Genomic DNA, 18483 nt, shown 5'->3' with positions numbered 1-18483 from the left:
TAACTAAGATTTGAGGAACTTTTGTGGCCTTCTTTTGGGCTCTAATAAGGAACAGAAGTGTAAACAATGTGAAACGAAGTCATTGTTTGGGTATGAAGAGGAGGGTCAAGAAATCTGAAGTTCTGGAATCGAGTCTCTGCTTTTTGTTACTACCTACAACATGGCATGAGCAATCTATTTCACTTGGCTTCATTTTAGATCAGAAAACAAAGCCTTGGAAGGATCTTTTCCCGACTTGTTAACCACTTTGTACTGAACACTTCCTTTATCTGTACAGACTCAACTTTCCTTCCTTCCTTCCTTCCTTCCTTCCTTCCTTCCTTCGTCCCTCCCTCCCTCCCTTCCTTCCTTCCTTCCCTTTTTTCTTCCATCCTTCCTTCCTCGCTTCCTTCTTCCTCATTTCCTTTCTTCTCTGTACTACCTCTCTTATTTCTCCCATGTTCTCAACAGTAATTCCTGTCTCCTTTTTTGTGAAGAAGTTTGAAATTTCAGTTTTTCTCAGATCCTGTTAAGCTTAAGCTGTTTAGAATGCACCATGTTTTTTTTCAGTCCAGAGTATTTTCCTAGCCAGTAGGTGGCAAGAGCATTTGTAAGTGTTTATGTATCACTTCAGTTTCTACTCAACTTTGATTTTTGTTTTTTTTTTAAACTTTTATTTTAGCTGTGTAAATTGTTTATATTTGGAACACAATTCCTTAAAGAGAGGATTTTTGTAGCAATTTAAATAATTTCTTCATGGATGTGAACTTTCCAAGCACAACACAATTTTATTCTCTTCAGATGTCTTATTTCCCATCTACCTAGAGCATTTTCTTGACCAGAGAAAGTTGTTAGCAAATTACGTCCACATCAGTTAATAGAGTTGAAAGAAACAGGTGCACTTTCAGTGCATGGGAGTAGGAAAGCTATGGATAAGGAAGATCATATTCTTAAGCTTTAATCCCAAAACCATATCCAAATTCAATGGCTTTTCTGAAAAATCAGCTAGCATCCCAAGCACATCTATATAATTTCTTAGGGTTCATTCTAATTTTAAGTGAATGAAATTTTTATTTGCTATCATATTATGGACCATAAAGAGTAGCTGTAAACATTCTGGCTATACACAGTGATATGTCTTTATAGCCCTAGTAACTTCAGTGACTGAGACAGGGGGATCGCTTAAGCTCAGGATTCGGAGACCAGCTTGGAAAATATCCCATCTCAAAGTACGATTTAAATACTCCAAAAATTGGTGGAAGTCTGGAGGGAAATACAATGGTGGGTTTTCAAGTGTAAAAGCTTAAAATGTGACTATTGACTAAGATTCTTGAATTTTATTACTAGCAAAAACAAAAATCTTTCCTTCGTTCTTTATACATACATATTTTTAAAATTTCTTTGCCAAAGAAATGTCAAGTCATTGAAAACGGGAATCTGTAAGGCTCCTTTTAAGTCACCTAGGTTCACTAACTTCGCTAATAGATGCAATAAACACTTACCTGAAAGGGATACATGACTTGCACAGGTTAGAAGTATTGACAGTGAAGTTTTGGCTTTTCTTCTGCTTCATCCTCTGTCAAATTCTATTAATTCTCATTCGTGGAGGATTTTTTGAATTTGAACTTTCAATATGTCCCCTGGGCACTTGCTTTATCATTAAGAAGGAGAGGAATCATTGTGAATAGGTCTCCCAAATCAAAGCAATATAATGGCCAATCCAGATCAGAATCTGGCTTTACAATTCTGTGGAGACTAGTATCGACTGACAGTAATGAATATACAGTTGTGTTTGCTCAGCTTTGCAGATGGTTCATGCGCCTCACTGTAGCCAGGCACAGTGGCACGTGTCTTCTCTTTAGTGCAGGCACCTTGGAAGGTGAAGATAGGAATATGTATGACCCGAGCCAGTGAATTTGACAACACCTTGAGCAGTATAACAGGACTCCCTCATAAAATTCCATGTTGGAGATTCAGCATGTTATGTCTTCGATACTTAGGTTTGAAAAAAAAAATCAAGCAACAAAATCAGATATTAAAGAATAAATAAAATATTTAAGGAATCTATATGTGGGCCTATAGGTGATTGCTGTCACAGTTATTTTTTTCTTTGCTGCAGTATTTTTTCATTTAGGTATTCATTATTTTAATAGGCTTATATTACCTTTAATTGAAAATACCATCTTGATTTAAAAATAGCACTATGATTAATGTGCCTCAGATATTCAAACTGAAATACTGAGACTAGATCTTTAATACCAGGAAAGGTGTCAGATAAAGGTTAAAGCCTGACTATATTATGTTCTATTAAAATGATGTTAGTTATTCAATAGCATAGATAATATTATTTTTACCACCCACCCAGACACTGATTAGGGTTTCTTTCCTCTGTTTTTATCTTTGTCAATGGAGCTCTTTCTTTGTTCGTTATTTCTATCTTTTCCTTCTCTTTCTCATTTCCTTTGTGTGGTCGGTTTGAAGACATTAATAGTAAACTCTGAGTCACCAATAATTTGTCGGTGTTGCATTAAGGGGGAAAAAATCAAAGCATTTCCTCTCGGTGTCATTTAACTACAAACAAGCCCAGATTAGAAGTCTCTATTTTACCCTCCCCGTGTCTTCTGTCCTGTCTTTGGTATGTGGGTGAATCTCTGCCGCTTGAATGCTGTCCTGTGAATCTGCCCCTGCCCCTGCATCTGTCTGTTCCTAACGAAGGGCTTTGCTCTGAATTTATTGAACAGTACAGAAAGTATCACATGGGGAAGGAATGAGGATCCTTTCCAGAACTTTTTAACAGAATTTTACAAGGAATTTAGTCACTCCAACTGAGCCAGCTAGCAAGCAGTGTGATAAACATCATTGTTTATCAAGCAATATCTGAATGCTGTGCTCAACGTTTATTGTTGAGATTCATTTGAAAAGAATGCTCTTCAAACTCAATTTTTGCTCTTTCAACAAATGATTACTAGAACACATGCATTCCTGTAGGTCAGGGACATGGGTGAGTATATAATTTAAGGTTTTAACTATGGATTAATGTAGGTTGTAAAAGCTGATTACATGGAAAATTCAAGGCCAGTAAGGTTGGTTGTTACATTGTTCTCTGAAAGGCATGCTAAGTAAACAGGATAAGTACACAGTAGGCTAGCAGTCTTATGTCTTATGTGACCTCAAGGTGTATTATTAACTCTGGCTATGTGGTCCAGCAGAAGTTCCAGGTTCTTGGAATCTAAGAGATATTTTTTATCAGGTTGCATCCCCACAGTCTTTACATTTTTGTTTTATTAAAGAAGTAACACATTGCTGGAGGTAGTCACTGGTGAAGAGCTGGCCAAAGGATTTAGGCAGCTGGGGAGGCTGCCTAAATCAGTATCACTTTGGTAAGGGTGGTCCTTTTGAAGAGTAGACAAGGACACACTAGGACTTCGAGAAAGAAGCAGACAGAATGATTTGTCTGTAAAAGACCACATCTTAATATTTAATCCTGAAAAACAATTAGAGGGGTTGAGCCAGTTAGTATAAAACATCATTTCCAGATGTTCATTTTGAAGATAGGAATTTGCAGTTGCTTTAGTTTGGACAGATTGAGTTAAGGATAATTTCTCAGTTTTAGCTCCAACTGTGGCAGCTAAGACAGCCCTTAGCAATCATTCCAGTGAATCTTTTGTACATATATGTTCAAGGGAATAATTAAGTTGTTCTGAAGCAGATCTTCCATGTCATGGGCAAGCCAGATTAACCGGAATCCAGGCATGCGTAGGCTTGCTTCAGAATTAAAACCAGGAGATAAAAAAATGTTGTAATGGGAGTAACTCTGGTAAAGGGTGATTTATATGTGGTTAAAAGTTAGGCGAGTCCCTCTCTTGTTACCAGGTTGTTGTCTTCTGGTTCAAGGTTATGGTGCCACTTTGTTAATCCTGTTGTAGCTAGAGAAGGCCTGTAGGAGAAAGCACAGATGCGAAACCTCAGCCCTAAATTATAAAGGGAATAGTATCCAAATGTAGGTTAGTTAGGTCCTTGAGAATTTATATAAAATCATGGGTTTGGATAAAACTTCCTGCTTTTTATGATGTTAACTTGTATAGGTGTCAGGGGAAAGACTGGGAGAAACAACTTCTTAAAATTGAAAGTGTAAGTTGCTTTGGCAAGTTGATCCTGAGCAGTCAGTTCCTTTATTCCCCCCCTCTCCATTTTTTTGTTTAAATATTTAATTTTTGAGTGAGGAATAATCTTTTCGATTTTGACTTGTCTTTGGGATTATAGGGCATTCCTTATGACCATAAGAGAGACATAAACATTTCAAAATTGGCAAAAAGAGATAAAGTTTTCAATCGTCAGAAGGACCATTGTCCATTTCGATCTCTTTTGAGATCCTCATAACAGAGAATCAGGCAGCAAATTTCTGCAGCTGATCAGTATCTGAGCTGTAGCAACAAAGAAACCTGAAACGGTATCAACACCAACATGAAATTAATTAAATATCTGAAAGAAATTTAAATTTTTGAGACCATGTCTATGAAAATTTTACAGTGTTTTTGTAAAGCTTTAGTAGCCAGTATTTACAACTTATGGAAACCCCATTGATTCAAGTAGAGGTTTAATATCAATGAATTAAATACAGAAGTTTGAATATCATATGTACTATCTATGTCTCGTATTTCACATACTTTGAATCAACGGTTCAGACCCTTGCCAGGCAACTTGCACCAACTGTCTACCTTTTCATATGGAAATATCCAACTCCTGTAGCCATTTTAAAAACTAAAACGCCTTCTGTCTTTACACACATTTATCCTTTTTAATACTAGGAGATATGGGTGCTTGAATATTGAGAGTAGTCATTGGAAAGGCAAATCGCTTTCATTATCAGGCTGCAAAGAGGTAGCAAAAAGCAATCTTTAGGTCAATAACAACAAACAGCATGCTAGTTTTGAGCGCGTTTTCCCATTGAAACCTGTTTACGAGTTTACTTCTTTCAGTAGGAAGCCTGTTGGCTCTAGGAAGAGGCAAAGCCTGCTTCTTGCATTTGAAACACTTAAAAGGGTCTAGTTCGGATTTGTATGTTCACAAAACAATGAAAGAAATACGTTGCCGGCAATCTCTTTACTATTTCCAGCAAAGACCATCAAGTTCTCTGTGCCTTTTTTGTCTGATCGTGGAACAATACCCTGAGTGTGTCTTAAGGTTAGGGATTTTATTTGTTTATTTATGTACCTACTGTTGGCCCTTGCATCAGAGTCTGTGAGGTCTTCCAGAGTCTTTATTCTTCATTAACCCATTGAGTACTATAGGGCAACTGTGCCTCAGTGTAGAAGTTTTACTTTAGACACTCGGGTAATGGAACTCTCCGTTCAAGCTCTCAAATACGTATCATCAGCAAAGACCACGACCCTCCTTTGTCTGCAGAGACAGTACAAAACCAGCATGTTTTCAAGGTGAAAGCAGGCATTTTAGCTATGGATGAACTGACCAGGCAGCCTCAGGGGAAGAACTGGCAGAGGCTTGCTTGCTGTTCTTAGCAGCAGGTGGCGGGGCTGCTAAGTTGTCTGATTAAGATAGGGCCTGGAACAAAGAGGCCCCAGAGGAATTGTATATGTCTGGTTTGCTTGACAAAACTTTACAAGCCAGTTTTAATATCTTAATCTATTTTTTAAAGAATAAATTTGCTAGCTGTTGTTCTTGGATATGAGATAGAGGAATCAAGAAATTCTCCATAGTGAGAGTAGAAGGCAAAGTGAACAGGCAGGCTGGGCATTGGTGTGCTTAAGAGAAAGCCACCTCTGGTGGTGGAAGTTGAAGTAGAATTCAACAGGACTTGACGAACGAGAAAAAGGAAATAAAAGATGTATTGTTGGAGAAGAGCTTTCTGGTCATGGCCCACTGCTGCCAAGAGTGACATATAGGTTCTTTCAACCTGAGATGGCCAGATTTCCCTTTGCCTTGGGACCGTATGCCCCACTGCAAACACTCGAGCTGGGAGCTTTTGGGAGACTCATAGACTAATATTGCTTTTGGCACCTGAGACATTCAAAATTCAAATCCCCAACAAGCCATGCGTCGCCAACAAGGGATCTTCCCCCATACGCTCCTATCAATTCAGGCAATCCTGCTCTCAAACTGAGTGCTGTAAAATGCACCACTGATACATTAAAGATATCTCACACAGAACACCAAAATGTGTGGATTAAACACATTAACGATTCCTTATTCAGAGCCAGTTTGAAAGTATTAATAATAAACTGTGAGTCCCTAATAATGCATCAATATCATATTAGGGACACAGAAACACTTCCCCTTGGTATCATTTAAACAAACGCTGTTATCATGTAACCAGAAATAAGCACAGATTTGATTTCTCTACTTTACTCTCCCTTTGTCTTCTGTTCATCTGTTGTATGAGTCTGAATTTCTCACTTTCCTTTCAAACTCTCATTTCTTTGTGCTGTTTTGTTTTCTCCCTTTGATGTCCTTTTTCTTCTTATTTTTCTCTTTTTCTTGTTGGCCTCTCATCTTGCACTTTGTTTTTCCTTATTTTCTACCCTTATTTGCATTTTCTTTTATTCTTTATTTTATCAATTTCCTTATACTCTTGTCTTTTTTCTTCTTAATTTTTTGTTGTTTTCTTTTCTATTTTATTGAAAATAGATTGCTTTCTGGTATAATGTATCCTGATTTTAGTGTCCCATCCCTCTCTTTCAGTTCCTCCCCACCTCCACTCCCATCTAGATCCACTCCCTTTCTGTCTCTCATTAGAAAATGAACATACTTGTAAGGGATAATAACACAATAAAATACAGCAAGATGAAGCTAAAAACGATCACACTGGGATAGGACAAAACAAACAAAAAGAAGGGAAAGAGCCCAAGCAAAGGCACAAGAAATAGAGACTCAGAGATCTACTTATATGCAAACTCAGGAATCCCATAAGAACACTAAACTGGAAACCATAATATATATGCAAAGGACATAAATAAATATATAAATAAAATAGAAATTTAAAAAAGACTTGACATGAAATTATGAGACAAATCAAAAAAAAATCCCAAAGAAATCAATGAGTTTGTTTTCATTTTATGGGTGGGCATACAGTCTACCTTTAATAGTGTTTTGTTTCCTCTGCGAGACTCTGTTGGACAAAACTACATTTTCATTTGCAAGTGGTTATCAATTGGAGGTAGCTTTAGGGTTAGGGAATGGGAGCATGAGTCCACTTCTTTCAGCTCTAGGACCTTTTGGCTTAGACCTTTTCAGTCCCTGTGTGTACTGTTATAGTCTCTGATATCATATGTTGATTTAAACCATGTTTCTGTGGTGACCTTCATCCCCCTCTGTCTCATACACTCTTTCCTCCTCCTCCCCTGTAGAAGGGGAGGGATTTGATGTAGATTTCCCATTTAGGGCTTAGCTTACTAGGTGTCTCTTTGCATACTGTTTGACTAGAGGAAACTTATGATTTTTTTTTTAAAATGCTGCAAGATCCCCTGTGGCAGCAGGCAGCATAAACGCTGTAGGTCCCCAAATGGTGGTAGCAGGCCATGTGACGGCAGGCAGCGGGCCCTGGAAGCAGCCAGTCTCAGGCAGAGATGGCTATGCAGCAGCGGGTGGCAACAGTGAGGTTCCCTGACCAGGGAGAGCCACCAGCCTCGGGGCGGGCCCAGACATGCGGCTCCGGGCTGGTCCCAAGTTCCCAGCTACGAGCAGCCTGTGGGCAGGCAGCGGGTAGGAGGTACAGACACATCATACGGAATAGAATTGGATATTTATTAGTTGAGTTATAAAATGGGAAGAAAAAAGGAAAGAAGGGAGGAGAGAGAGAGAGAGAGAGAGAGAGAGAGAGAGAGAGAGAGAGAGAGAGAGAGAGAGAGAGAGAGAGAGAGAGGGAGAGGGGGGGGGGCGGGAAGGAGAGCCCGCAGGGGCCAAAGGGAACAGAGAGAGAATCAAGAGGGCGAGAGGAGGGGAGGGGCCGCAGGGAGTGGGCGTAGCTTGTCTCTTAAAGTGACGAACATTCATAACAGAAACTTCTCTGATGATGACTGAGCAAGGCATCTATGAGTTAGCAGAATGTCATTAGCAGTCATTTTATTGCCGTTTAGTAGTATTTGGTTTTCCCCTAGGTCCCCGGGCTATTTAGTCTCTGGTTCTTGGTTACCCAAGCAGTAATGGGTATGGGTTCTCTTTCATGGAATGGGCTTTAAGCCAAGCCATATATTGTATAATTGGTTTCTCCCACAAGCTTTGCGCCACTCTTGTGCTAGGATATATTGACAGGCCACAATTGAAGATCAAAAGATTTGTAGCTGGGTTAGTGATTATGTTTCTGATTTGGTAGCCTGCAGAGTACCTTCCTGTCTCAAAGGCCCCAGCATATAGAGGAAAAGGCTCTATGTAGGCACCACTCTAACTTCTGTGTGCAGTGCTTGTGTAGGTGTTATCTTCAGCAATGGGGCCTTGCTGTCAGTTTGTAGAGAGCACACCTACAGTCTTAGGAACAGCCTGCGTTGTTTGGGGTTTCCATAAGATCTCTGGCCAACAACTCAATTAGATTTAACTCATTACCAGTACTGGAAGCTTCATTCAAAGATAAGAGATGTCCAATTAGGTCTCTGTTTCCCTCATTACTTGGAAATTTCATTTATATCACTTTCATATATGCATATATTTTAGGAAGCTTTTAGTGTATTAGGTTTCCTTATTGCCCCCTCAATGCCCTTAATTTTAGCTGTCTCTTCCTGTATTCCCTCCCTCATTTCTGTCTCCTACACTTCCCCACTTGTTCCCCTTGTTCCAGTCCTCCCCATCCTTCCATAATTATCTATTCTATTTTTCTTTTTCTAGGGAGATTTATCTGTGACCACTAGTATATTACTTACTCTATACTTGTCTTTGTGATTCTACACATTACAGCTTGGTTGTCATTGGCTTAACATCTACTATCCACATATAAGTGAATACATACCATATTTGTCTTTCTGGGTCTGGGTTACCTTATTCAGGGTGATTTTTTTTCTAGTTCCATCCATATAGCTGCAAATTTCATGACTTCATTTTATTAATGGCTGAGTAATATTCCACCTGTACATGCGCCACATTTTCTTTTTCCATTCATCTATTGAGTGACATCTAGGTTGCTTGCAACTTCTTGCTCTTATGAAGAGAACAGCTATGAATATGGCTGAGCAAGTATCTTATGGTACAATGAAGCATCCTTGGGCATATGCCCAAGAGTGGCATAGCAGGGTTTTGAGGGAGATCAATTTCTATCTTCCTAGAGACTACCACACTGATTTCCATAGTGACTATGCAAGTTTGCCTTCCCACCAGCAGTGTGTGGGCGCACCCCTTCTACCACATCATTGCCAGCATGAGCTGTCATTTGTTTTACTGATCTTGGCCATTCTGAGGGGTGTAAGATAAAAATCTCAAAGTGATTTCAATTTGCATTTTCCTGATGACTAAGGATGCTGCACATTTCAAGTATTTCTCAGTTATTTGAGTTTTCTCTATTGAGAATTCTCTGTTTAGATATGTACCCCATCTTTGAAAGGGGTTGTAGCTTGATACACAGTTTTTTGAGTTCTTCATTTATTTTAGATATTAGTTCTCTATCAGATGTGGAACTGCTTAATAATCTCTTTCCATCTCTAGGCTGCCATTTTGTCCAATGGTGGTGTTCTTTGCCTTGCAGAAACTTTTCAGTGAAGTTTCATTTATTTATTGTTGATCATAGTGCCTGCATTAATAGTGCTCTTTTCAGAAAGTCTTTTCCTGTGCCAATGAGTTCAATGCTGTTCTCTCTTCTATCAGGTTTACTATATCTGGTTTTACATTGGATTCTTTGATCCATTTGGAGTTGAGTTTTGTGCAGGATGATAAATATGGATCTATTCCTTCTATATGCAGGAATCCAATTTAACCAGTAGAATTTACTGAAGATGCTGTCTTTTTTTTCAGTGTATATTTCTGGCTTCTTTATCAAAATCAGGTATTCATAGGTGTGTGGATTTATGTCTGGGCCACTAATTCAATTCCGTTGATCAGTATGTCTGGTTTTGTGAGGCACCATGCTGTTTTTATGACTACAGCTCTGTAGTACAACTTCGAACTGGGAATGGTGATACTTCCATCAGTTTTTTCTATAGTATTGTTTTAGATGTTCTGGCTCGTGTGTGTGTGTGTGTGTGTGTTACCATATGAAGCTGAAAATTGTTTCTTCAAAGATCTATGAAGAATTGTGTTGGCGTGTTGATAGGGATTACATTCACTCTGTAGATTGCTTTTGGTCGGATGCCGTTTTTACTATACTAATCTTACCTATCCATGAACATGAGAGATCTTTCCATTTTCTGACATCTTCAATTTCTTTCAAAGTCTTTAATTTTTTTCATAAAAGTCATTTACTTTCTTTGTTAGATTTACTCTAAGATATTTTATATTTTTGAGGCTTTTGTGAAAGGCATTTTTCCTTTTCTTTCTCAGTCAATTTGTAATTTGTTTATAAGAATGCTACTCATTTTTTGTGACTTAATCTTGTTTCCCGCTACTTAGCTGAAAAAGAATTATCAGCTGGAGAAGTTTCAGGTCACTTGTGTATACTATCGTATTATCTGCAAGTAAAGATACTTTGACTTTTTCCATTTTAATTTTTATATTCTTTATCTCCTTCAGCTGTCTTACTGCTCTAGCTAAGACTTCAAGTACTATATTCAATCGGTATGGAGAGAATGGACAACATGGTCTTGTTCCTGAATTTAGTGGAATTGCTTTGAGTTTCTCTCCACTTAAGTAGATGTTCACTCTGGGCTTGAAGTAAACTGCCTCTGTTATGGGAGGTGTGTCTGTATTGTTTCCCTAATCTTTCAGAAATTTTCATATGAAAGGGTGTTGGATTTTGTTAAAGACCTTTTTATGAATCTAGTGAGATGATCTTGTGTTTTTTTCTTTCAGTTTGTTTATATGGTGGATTACATTTATCAATTTATGTATGCTGAGCCATCCCTGTATCTTGGGGCTGAGGCTTACTTGATCAAGGTGTGTGTGTGTGTGTGTGTGTGTGTGTGTGTGTGTGTGTGTATGTGTGTGTTTATGTGCTCTGTGATTTGTTTTTCAAGTTTTTTTTATTGTGGATATTTGAATCTATGTTCATAAGGGAAATTGGTCTGTAACTGTCTTTGTTGGTTCTTTATGTAATTTGGGTTTTAGGGTAATGGTGGTCTAATAGAACAAATAGGGAAATCTTCCTTCTGCTGTTATTTTGTGGAATAATTTGAGAAGTATTGGCTTTAACTCTTCTTTGAAAGTCTGGTAGAATTCTGTGCTAAAACCATTTGGCCCCGTTTAAATTGCTTATCTGAGCTGGGCAGTGGTGGTGCATGCCTTGAATCCCAGCACTTGGGAGACAGGGTTAGAAAAATTTCTGTGGAGTTTGATTAAGGCCAGCCTGGTCTGCAAGAGCTAGAGCTAGTTCCAGGATAGGCTTCAAAGGAACAGAGAAACCCTGTATCGAAAAATTAGAAAAAAATAAGGTTGCTTATCTGATCTTGAATTAACTTTGATAAATGGAATATATTGAGAAAATTCTCCACTTCTTTTTGATTTTCCATTTTGTTAGAGTACAAATGTTTTAAGCATGTCATTATGATTCTCTCATTAGGGAAATTCTATGAAATGTTGAAAATATTTTCTGTGCCTTTGACCTGGGTTTTCTCTCCTTCCTCTATTCCTATTATTATTAGATTTGTTCATTCATAGTACCATGGATTTCCAGGATGTGTTGTGTCTGGATTTTTTTTTTTTTAGATCTAACATTTTCTTTGAACAAAGTAAGCAGTTCTTTTATCTTGTCTTTACGCCTAAAATTCTTTGTTCCATCTCTTGTATTCTGTTGGTGAGGTTTTTCTCTGAGGTTCCTGAATGAGTTCCTAAATTTTTCATTTCCTCAATTTGGGTTTTCTTTATTAATTCTATTTCCCCTTCCAGATTTTGAACTGTTATATCCATTTATTTCCAGTATTTGTATGTGTTTTTATAGATTTATTTAAGGCATTTATTCATCTCCTCTTTAAGGAACTCTATCATATTCATAAAAGCTATTTTAAGGTCCTTGTCTTGTGCTTCAGATAAGTTGTAATTCTCAGGACCTACTGTGGTAGGACTGCTGTGCTCTAGTGAGCACATCTTGTCCTGGCTGTAATTAGGTTTTCATGCTGGCTTTTAAGCATCTCGGTTTGGAGTGATTCTAATTATAGGTGCTGTTATCTGGTCCTGTCTTTGATGGGTGGGTGTTGTTTCCTTAGTTTCTCTTGCCCCCTCTGGTTCTTAGGAGGGTCTAGTGGCTGTGTGTTGCCTGGTAGGGAATTATTTGGGATTATGCAAGTTGTGGCTCCTGGGGGTTCTGGGTAAAATGTTTCTAGGTATTGGGATCTTACACTTATGAATGAGCTATAAGGGTGGGGGCATTAGGGGGGTCTACAAAAGGAAGGAAAGCAAGATTTCCCATAAGGATCAGTTTAATCTCTTGGGAATGAGGACAGAGAGTGAGGAGAGGCTACAGCAGGTGGTCTGCCACAGAGCTGGGCGTGGGACTGGCATGTTAGACTTGGAGGAGAGGACAGAGGTGAAGATCTGCAGTTACCCTGCCTGCTTCCCTGGCTGGAGTCTTGCTCTAGTTTTTCTTTGCATTCTTCCTATTCATTTTCCTTGTTTCTTTCTATTTCTTGAGTTTTTCTTCTTTTTTTCACTTCTTTTTTTCTTTAGTGACCTTTAAAATATATCTATTGATTCTGACTCTCTCTCTGTCAGTGTCTCTATGTCTCTGTATCTCTCTGTGTATATGTGTCTGTCTGTTCTATCTCTCTGTCTCTGTCTCCCACTCTCTCTCTCTCTTTGTATGTGTGTGTGTTTACATTCATATGTGCCTGTGGAGGTCCGAGGACAATTTGTGGGAGTTTATTCTTTCCTTTCACCATGTGTATCCCAGAGATCCAGCTCAGGTCAGGGACTTGACAACAAGTGATTTTGCACACTGAGCTGCCTCACCAGCCTATCTTTATTTACTGTTTATTTCCGTTCCATTTGCTTTTTTTCCTACTTTCTTTCCGTCTTCTTCCCTCTTTTTCCTCTTTTTATTCCCCACTCCTTAGTTTATATTTTCTATTAAGCTGTTTCAGTTAATATCCATTTTCTTCTACTTCCTGCCTTATGTCCTGGGGATATGAGGAGGAAGCACGTAGTTTAAAGATAGTGGGAAAGGGGGGTAAGTATGTAGACATTACCAAGCTCATGATGACACTGTCTGCTATGAACTATGGCACGAAGGGAACCACAGCAAAGTTTTCCTGACTTACAGAGTGAAGGTTTCCTAGGAAGCAGGCATTCTGATGAAGGTTTTATACCTGTAGTCTCTACTGGTCTTTTAAGGATGGGTAGCTGTTGTCATGCAATGAAATGAGACAGAGGTGTAAAGATCACTGTCAATATCAAGAAGTAAAACCTTGACTGGAGAAGGTTGATTCCAGTGGTTTGTTTCCTTACTTGATATGGCGTGGTAAAAACATATTCATAAATGCAGTGATATTTTAGTTGTGACAATAACTAGGAGTGTTATGATTGTGATGCTCGCTATTAAGAATCTAGAACAGAAGAATGTTGAAAACGAAGTGAGTTAAAAGACAGGATTGTTATAAGAAAATTTTTTGCAATATCATATGACTGTCCCAGACCAGAATGTTTTCTACTTGCTTTTTTAGCATCAAGTAGCTATCAGGCTTTATTTTTAAAATACTATGTCCTGACTCATCACATAACTTTTGTTTTTCAATTTTTTAATCTAATGAATTAATTTATGGGGGCGCGCATGGCACTTGCATGGAGGTAAGATGACAACTTTATGGAGTTGGTTTTTTTATTCTGTCATGTGAGCTCCACAAACAAACTCAGGCTGTCAACTTTGGCGGCAAGTGCCAAGACCTTTTAAGCCACCTTACTGACCTGGCTTTTGGGCAGCGTGCATAAATCACTGCATTTGCTGGTACATTTAGTCATTAAAGCCCTATTAATTGAAAACCCTTTACTGGTAAGATTGTGATAGTAGAGTAAATTAGATAAATAACAATCTTTTTGCATGTGAACTTTTGTGTTTTGAGACATGATCTTGATATACAGCTCTGTTGAAACTTGCTGTGTATCCGAGGCTGGCTTTGAAATATGATTGGTTCTATTGTCTCTGCTTCACAAGTGCTGGGATTCAAGACATGCACCATCATACCTGTCCTAGATAGGAGGTTTTCTCTCAGAATATTCTCGTTTTATTTTTTTCTCTCAGAATATTCTTAATATACATGAATAAATTCAGATACTGATACAGGTTAGAAAACAAAAGGCAGTGAGTGATATGATAAAATGATGATGATGTTATTTTAGAGCAGTGTGTCCAAAAGAAATACTCTCAAAAATATGACACATAAGCTGAAGCCTAAATGGTGATGAAAAGGACCAATGTCAAGTAAGAACCAACATAGCTTGTTCAAGGTCAATGCAAGGTCGGTAAGGCCCAGCATGGTGATGCATGCGTGTATTCCCAGAACTGTGGAGATGCAGACAGAAAGATGCCAAATTTGAGCCCGGCTGCTGGTCCATAGTGAGTTCAAGGCCATCCTTGCCTATGTGAGGTGACTCTGTCTAAAAAGAGAGAGTTAAAGAGAGAAAGCAAGCACTGCAGTGTGGTAGGCTAAGGGATGTTTTACATGATAGAAGGTTATAGATTCTTTCATGCCATGTAATCTATTGACGAGTCTTCTGAGGTTTCTGACTCTCATCCAAAATTTCCCATTTCCAGTTTTATTTCAGTTTGAGTTTCCTTTAAGTATTCTATTTTGTTAAATTCCACTGCCGTTTCTTGTAGTCAACTGCCCCTCACCACCATGGGGCTTCATTAAATGATTCATTTATATTCTCTTTAAGGTCCTTGAACATATTCATAATTGCTATTTTGAAGTCCTTGTCTTGTGCTTCAGCTCTATTGCATTCTACAGGGCCTTCTTCAGTAGGGTTACTGGATTCTGGTAAAGGCATATTTTCATGGCTCTTCCCTGTTACAATTTTTTTTTCTGAGACAGGGTTTGTCTGTGCAGCCCTAGCTGTCCTGGAACTCGCTCTGCAGACCATGTTGGCCTTGAACTCAGATAGATCTACCTGCCTCTGACTCTAATGATAATTATTATTAATATAATATAATATTAATAGTATATTATTGATAGTAGATCTGCTGGGATTAGAGGCATGCACCATCACCACTCAGCCTCATGTTGCAGTTTTGCACTGGGATTGAAATACCTAGAATTATGATGTCTGAGATGTTTCTTGGAGTGAATATCTGGTCTTGTCTTTGTTGGGTGGCTGTCTTATTCTTTGGTTGCTGTTGCCCTGTCTGTGTCCTAGACAAGTGGGCTGTGGGGTCACTGGAAAAGAGCGCTTCTGTGGGTCAGCGGGTGACTCAAATGAATATAGATAGACTAGGAGGGAAGACTGAGAGGGCTGAATGAAAGGGCTAAGTGGGGTTTGAACCAAGAGGTGGAGCCTATAGGAATGGAGTGAAAGAGTGATTTTTAAGGAAGAGGTGATAAGATTTATTGATAAAATGGCTGCATAGGATGATAAAAATAAAAGTCTTGGGAAGAAGTTACAGAAAGAAATGAAAAGACTCCTTCTTTCAAGGTGTCTATCAAATAATGTAAGGCACAGAACATTTAAGTGTTTTATGGTGTCACTTAATGATGGAACACACAGTAACGGAAAGGTCAAGAGTATGGTGGCAATTAGGGCCCAAACAATCAGGGAGGAGTTTCTAAAGGAGATAAACAATGAATTGGATCCTGTAAAAGGAGTAGGCACTCGTAGAGTTTCAGAGCTGGAAGAACATATATTTCATAAAGGAATAACAGCAGGGGTGAAAAAATACAAGGTAGGAATATACAAGGAAGCAGTCAGAAACAGATTTAGTTGGCAAAATAATTGAGGGTGGAAAATGGGGCTGGATCAATAGTTTAGGGACTATTCATAAGAGTCTTACTAATTGGTGAAATATTTATAGTGGCAGGGTAGTTTGTAAGCAGCAATGTAAGGGAACAATGAAATTAACAAAACTAAAATAGTTAGCTCCATTTGATTAGCATAATTTGAGCTAGAGTCTTCCACACAGAAACCTGTGGCTACAGACAGGTTCATATAGCTTTATTTCACAGCTATCCAAGATAGATATCTGAAAATTCCATGGTATAAAGCCTAAGATGGCACCTTTAAAAGATCTATTGCGAACACCAGAAGTGGTGGCACACACCTTTGATCTCAGCACATGGGAGGCAGAGGCAGGTGGATCGCTGAGTTTGAGGCCAGCTTGATCTATAGAGCAAGTTTCAGGACAGCTAGGGTTATGCGGGGTTACATAGGGAAATCCTGTCTCAAAAAAAGAAAAAAGAAAGAAAAAAGATCTGTCATGTAAGCTTCCATGTAATCAGACAGTTTCCTTTAAACATCTGCTTAAATCCATATGGTTTGTTTGTTTCTTTTTGTTAGTAGGTCTTTAGATTTTGGGGGTATTTCGTAGGAAAAAAAGTCAATGTTTCTATCAAATAATAATTATTAATCTGTATTGTTTACTGTTTACTTATAATTTCACTTACTGCACATTTATCAAACATAGTGATACATGCTGTATTTCCTTCTGGATTAATTACTATTGGCCATGTATTTGTATGTGATATATATGGTGAGTGTGATTGCATATATGGTATGACGCACATACAGACATAAGAGTACAACTTTTGGAAGTGGATTTTCTACTTCCACTGTGGATTCAAGGATTGGGCTCATATTTCCAGACTCCTGGGGCAAATACCTTGACCTGCTAAGCTGTCTTGCCAGCCAGACAATCTTTATTTGTAAAACAGTCAAATGAAGGATGCAAAATGATTCTCAATCTACTGAAGAGAGAACTGGAATTGGAAACCCATATAAGCTTAGATAGCTAATAAGTAGCAAATAGGGTTATCATTTATCTAAGAACAGGGGTTCCCAAATATGGCATCCCTGGAGGAGTTCCTTATTCTCCTGGAAATCTTTAATTTTTAACCAAGTGCCTTCGGAACTTGGACCTCTTCTGTGCATTAAGTCTCAACAAACTTGTAATGCACTTGAATTTGTATAAAGGCTTTTTCATAGACCACCTTTCCTCTGAAGTATAGCTAGGAAAGGGGAACCCATCCCCCACATGCTTCTAATGGGTATTCTCACTCAGATTTCTCTCTCTGATTATCTTTTAGGGACATTTGAAATCTATTGTCAAGCAGGCAGCCACAGAGAAGCAGGGATGAGGGCAGTTTATAATGTCTCCCAATGTTCTAGTCGTCAAGATAGCCCACGCCAACACTACCAAGCTTCAAGAGTCTACTACATCATGGCAGAAGAGGTGGAGTGGGATTATTGCCCTGACAGAAGCTGGGAACTGGAATGGCACAACACATCTGAGGAGGACAGGTAAGGCTTCAGAAAAGGAGAGACCACAGCTTTAGATACTGAAACTTGCCATGCCAGCGCAACCTGGATGCCAAGACTGGCAGGGGTGGGGGTGTTGGTGCTGGGATTGAGACAAGGTGGCTTCTTTTCAGGTGGAAGAACAGCAACTTTTATCCCCCCCCCCCCAGCTAAAGCCTTTTATACCTTTAAACAGTCTGGGAAGCTTCTCGGGAAAACCACCAGCCAAAAAGAACACAAACATCCTTGTCAATTACAAGGAAGTTTAGCTGTTGGTCAGGGGGAGTGAGGGTAGTCAGATCACAGCAGAAACTGAAAGTAGGAGGCATTTTTATAACCACACAATATTCTGCCAAAAGATGTGAGACTAGAATGGAAGGACTTTGAAGCCTTTTGCTTCCTATATTCATTAGAATATATAGAATATATATTCATTAAAAGACCTTGCTACATCTTGCCCTCTTAGCCTTGCTTCCCTTTTAATTCGCTACAACTTACCTACAATGGGATTTAAAGTTCATAGGGATTTACTCAAGCAATGGAATGTCTCAAGGTCATTTATTAAGGTACAGACCAAGCTGGGAAATGGAAAAAGTCCAAAACGGAGTAGTTTAAATAGGCAAATAGGCAACAATTTTAGCTGGTTAGCTGGTTTTTTTTTTTTTTTTTTTAACATATAACCATCTATGCTGCCCGCATCTCCTAATTTCAATTCTGGAACCAAGATGGTTATTTTAGTGGTGGCTCTCCCCAGCTTTCAAGTTCCGAAAAACAGCATTGCCTGGGAGGATAGACCTGTAAGCTGTATATATATCAGTTTTTCTCGTGTTCTATTTCTTAAGCTTATTCATATGGTTGCAATGTAACATCTGTGAAAACAGCCATGTGTTCCACTAAAGCCTGGGTGACTCTGTTACTAAAAAGAGGGAGATGAGAATACAAACTGGTACAAAGTATTACTAATAATAGTTTTCTCTA

General features: G+C 38.7%; 1 protein-coding gene across 10 annotated transcripts in view; it reads left to right on the top strand.

Moving 5' to 3' along the window:
- Heph (hephaestin) overlaps positions 1 to 18483 on the top strand; it is an 87184-nt gene that overhangs the window by 40918 nt on the left and 27783 nt on the right. For all 10 annotated transcript variants that reach the window (XM_085684413.2, XM_085684412.2, XM_085684411.2 and 7 more), the window contains one exon: positions 17295 to 17508. In XM_085684413.2, the coding sequence (XP_085540539.2) occupies positions 17295 to 17508 (214 nt within the window). The remainder of the gene's footprint in view (positions 1 to 17294; positions 17509 to 18483) is intronic.

The sequence above is a fragment of the Myodes glareolus genome, chromosome X, assembly GCF_982192425.1.
Source record: "Myodes glareolus chromosome X, mMyoGla1.1, whole genome shotgun sequence".
NCBI classification, from domain to species: domain Eukaryota; kingdom Metazoa; phylum Chordata; class Mammalia; order Rodentia; family Cricetidae; genus Myodes; species Myodes glareolus.
The sequence above is the reverse complement of the archived record's forward strand: the minus strand, read 5'-3'. Positions and strand labels throughout refer to the sequence as shown.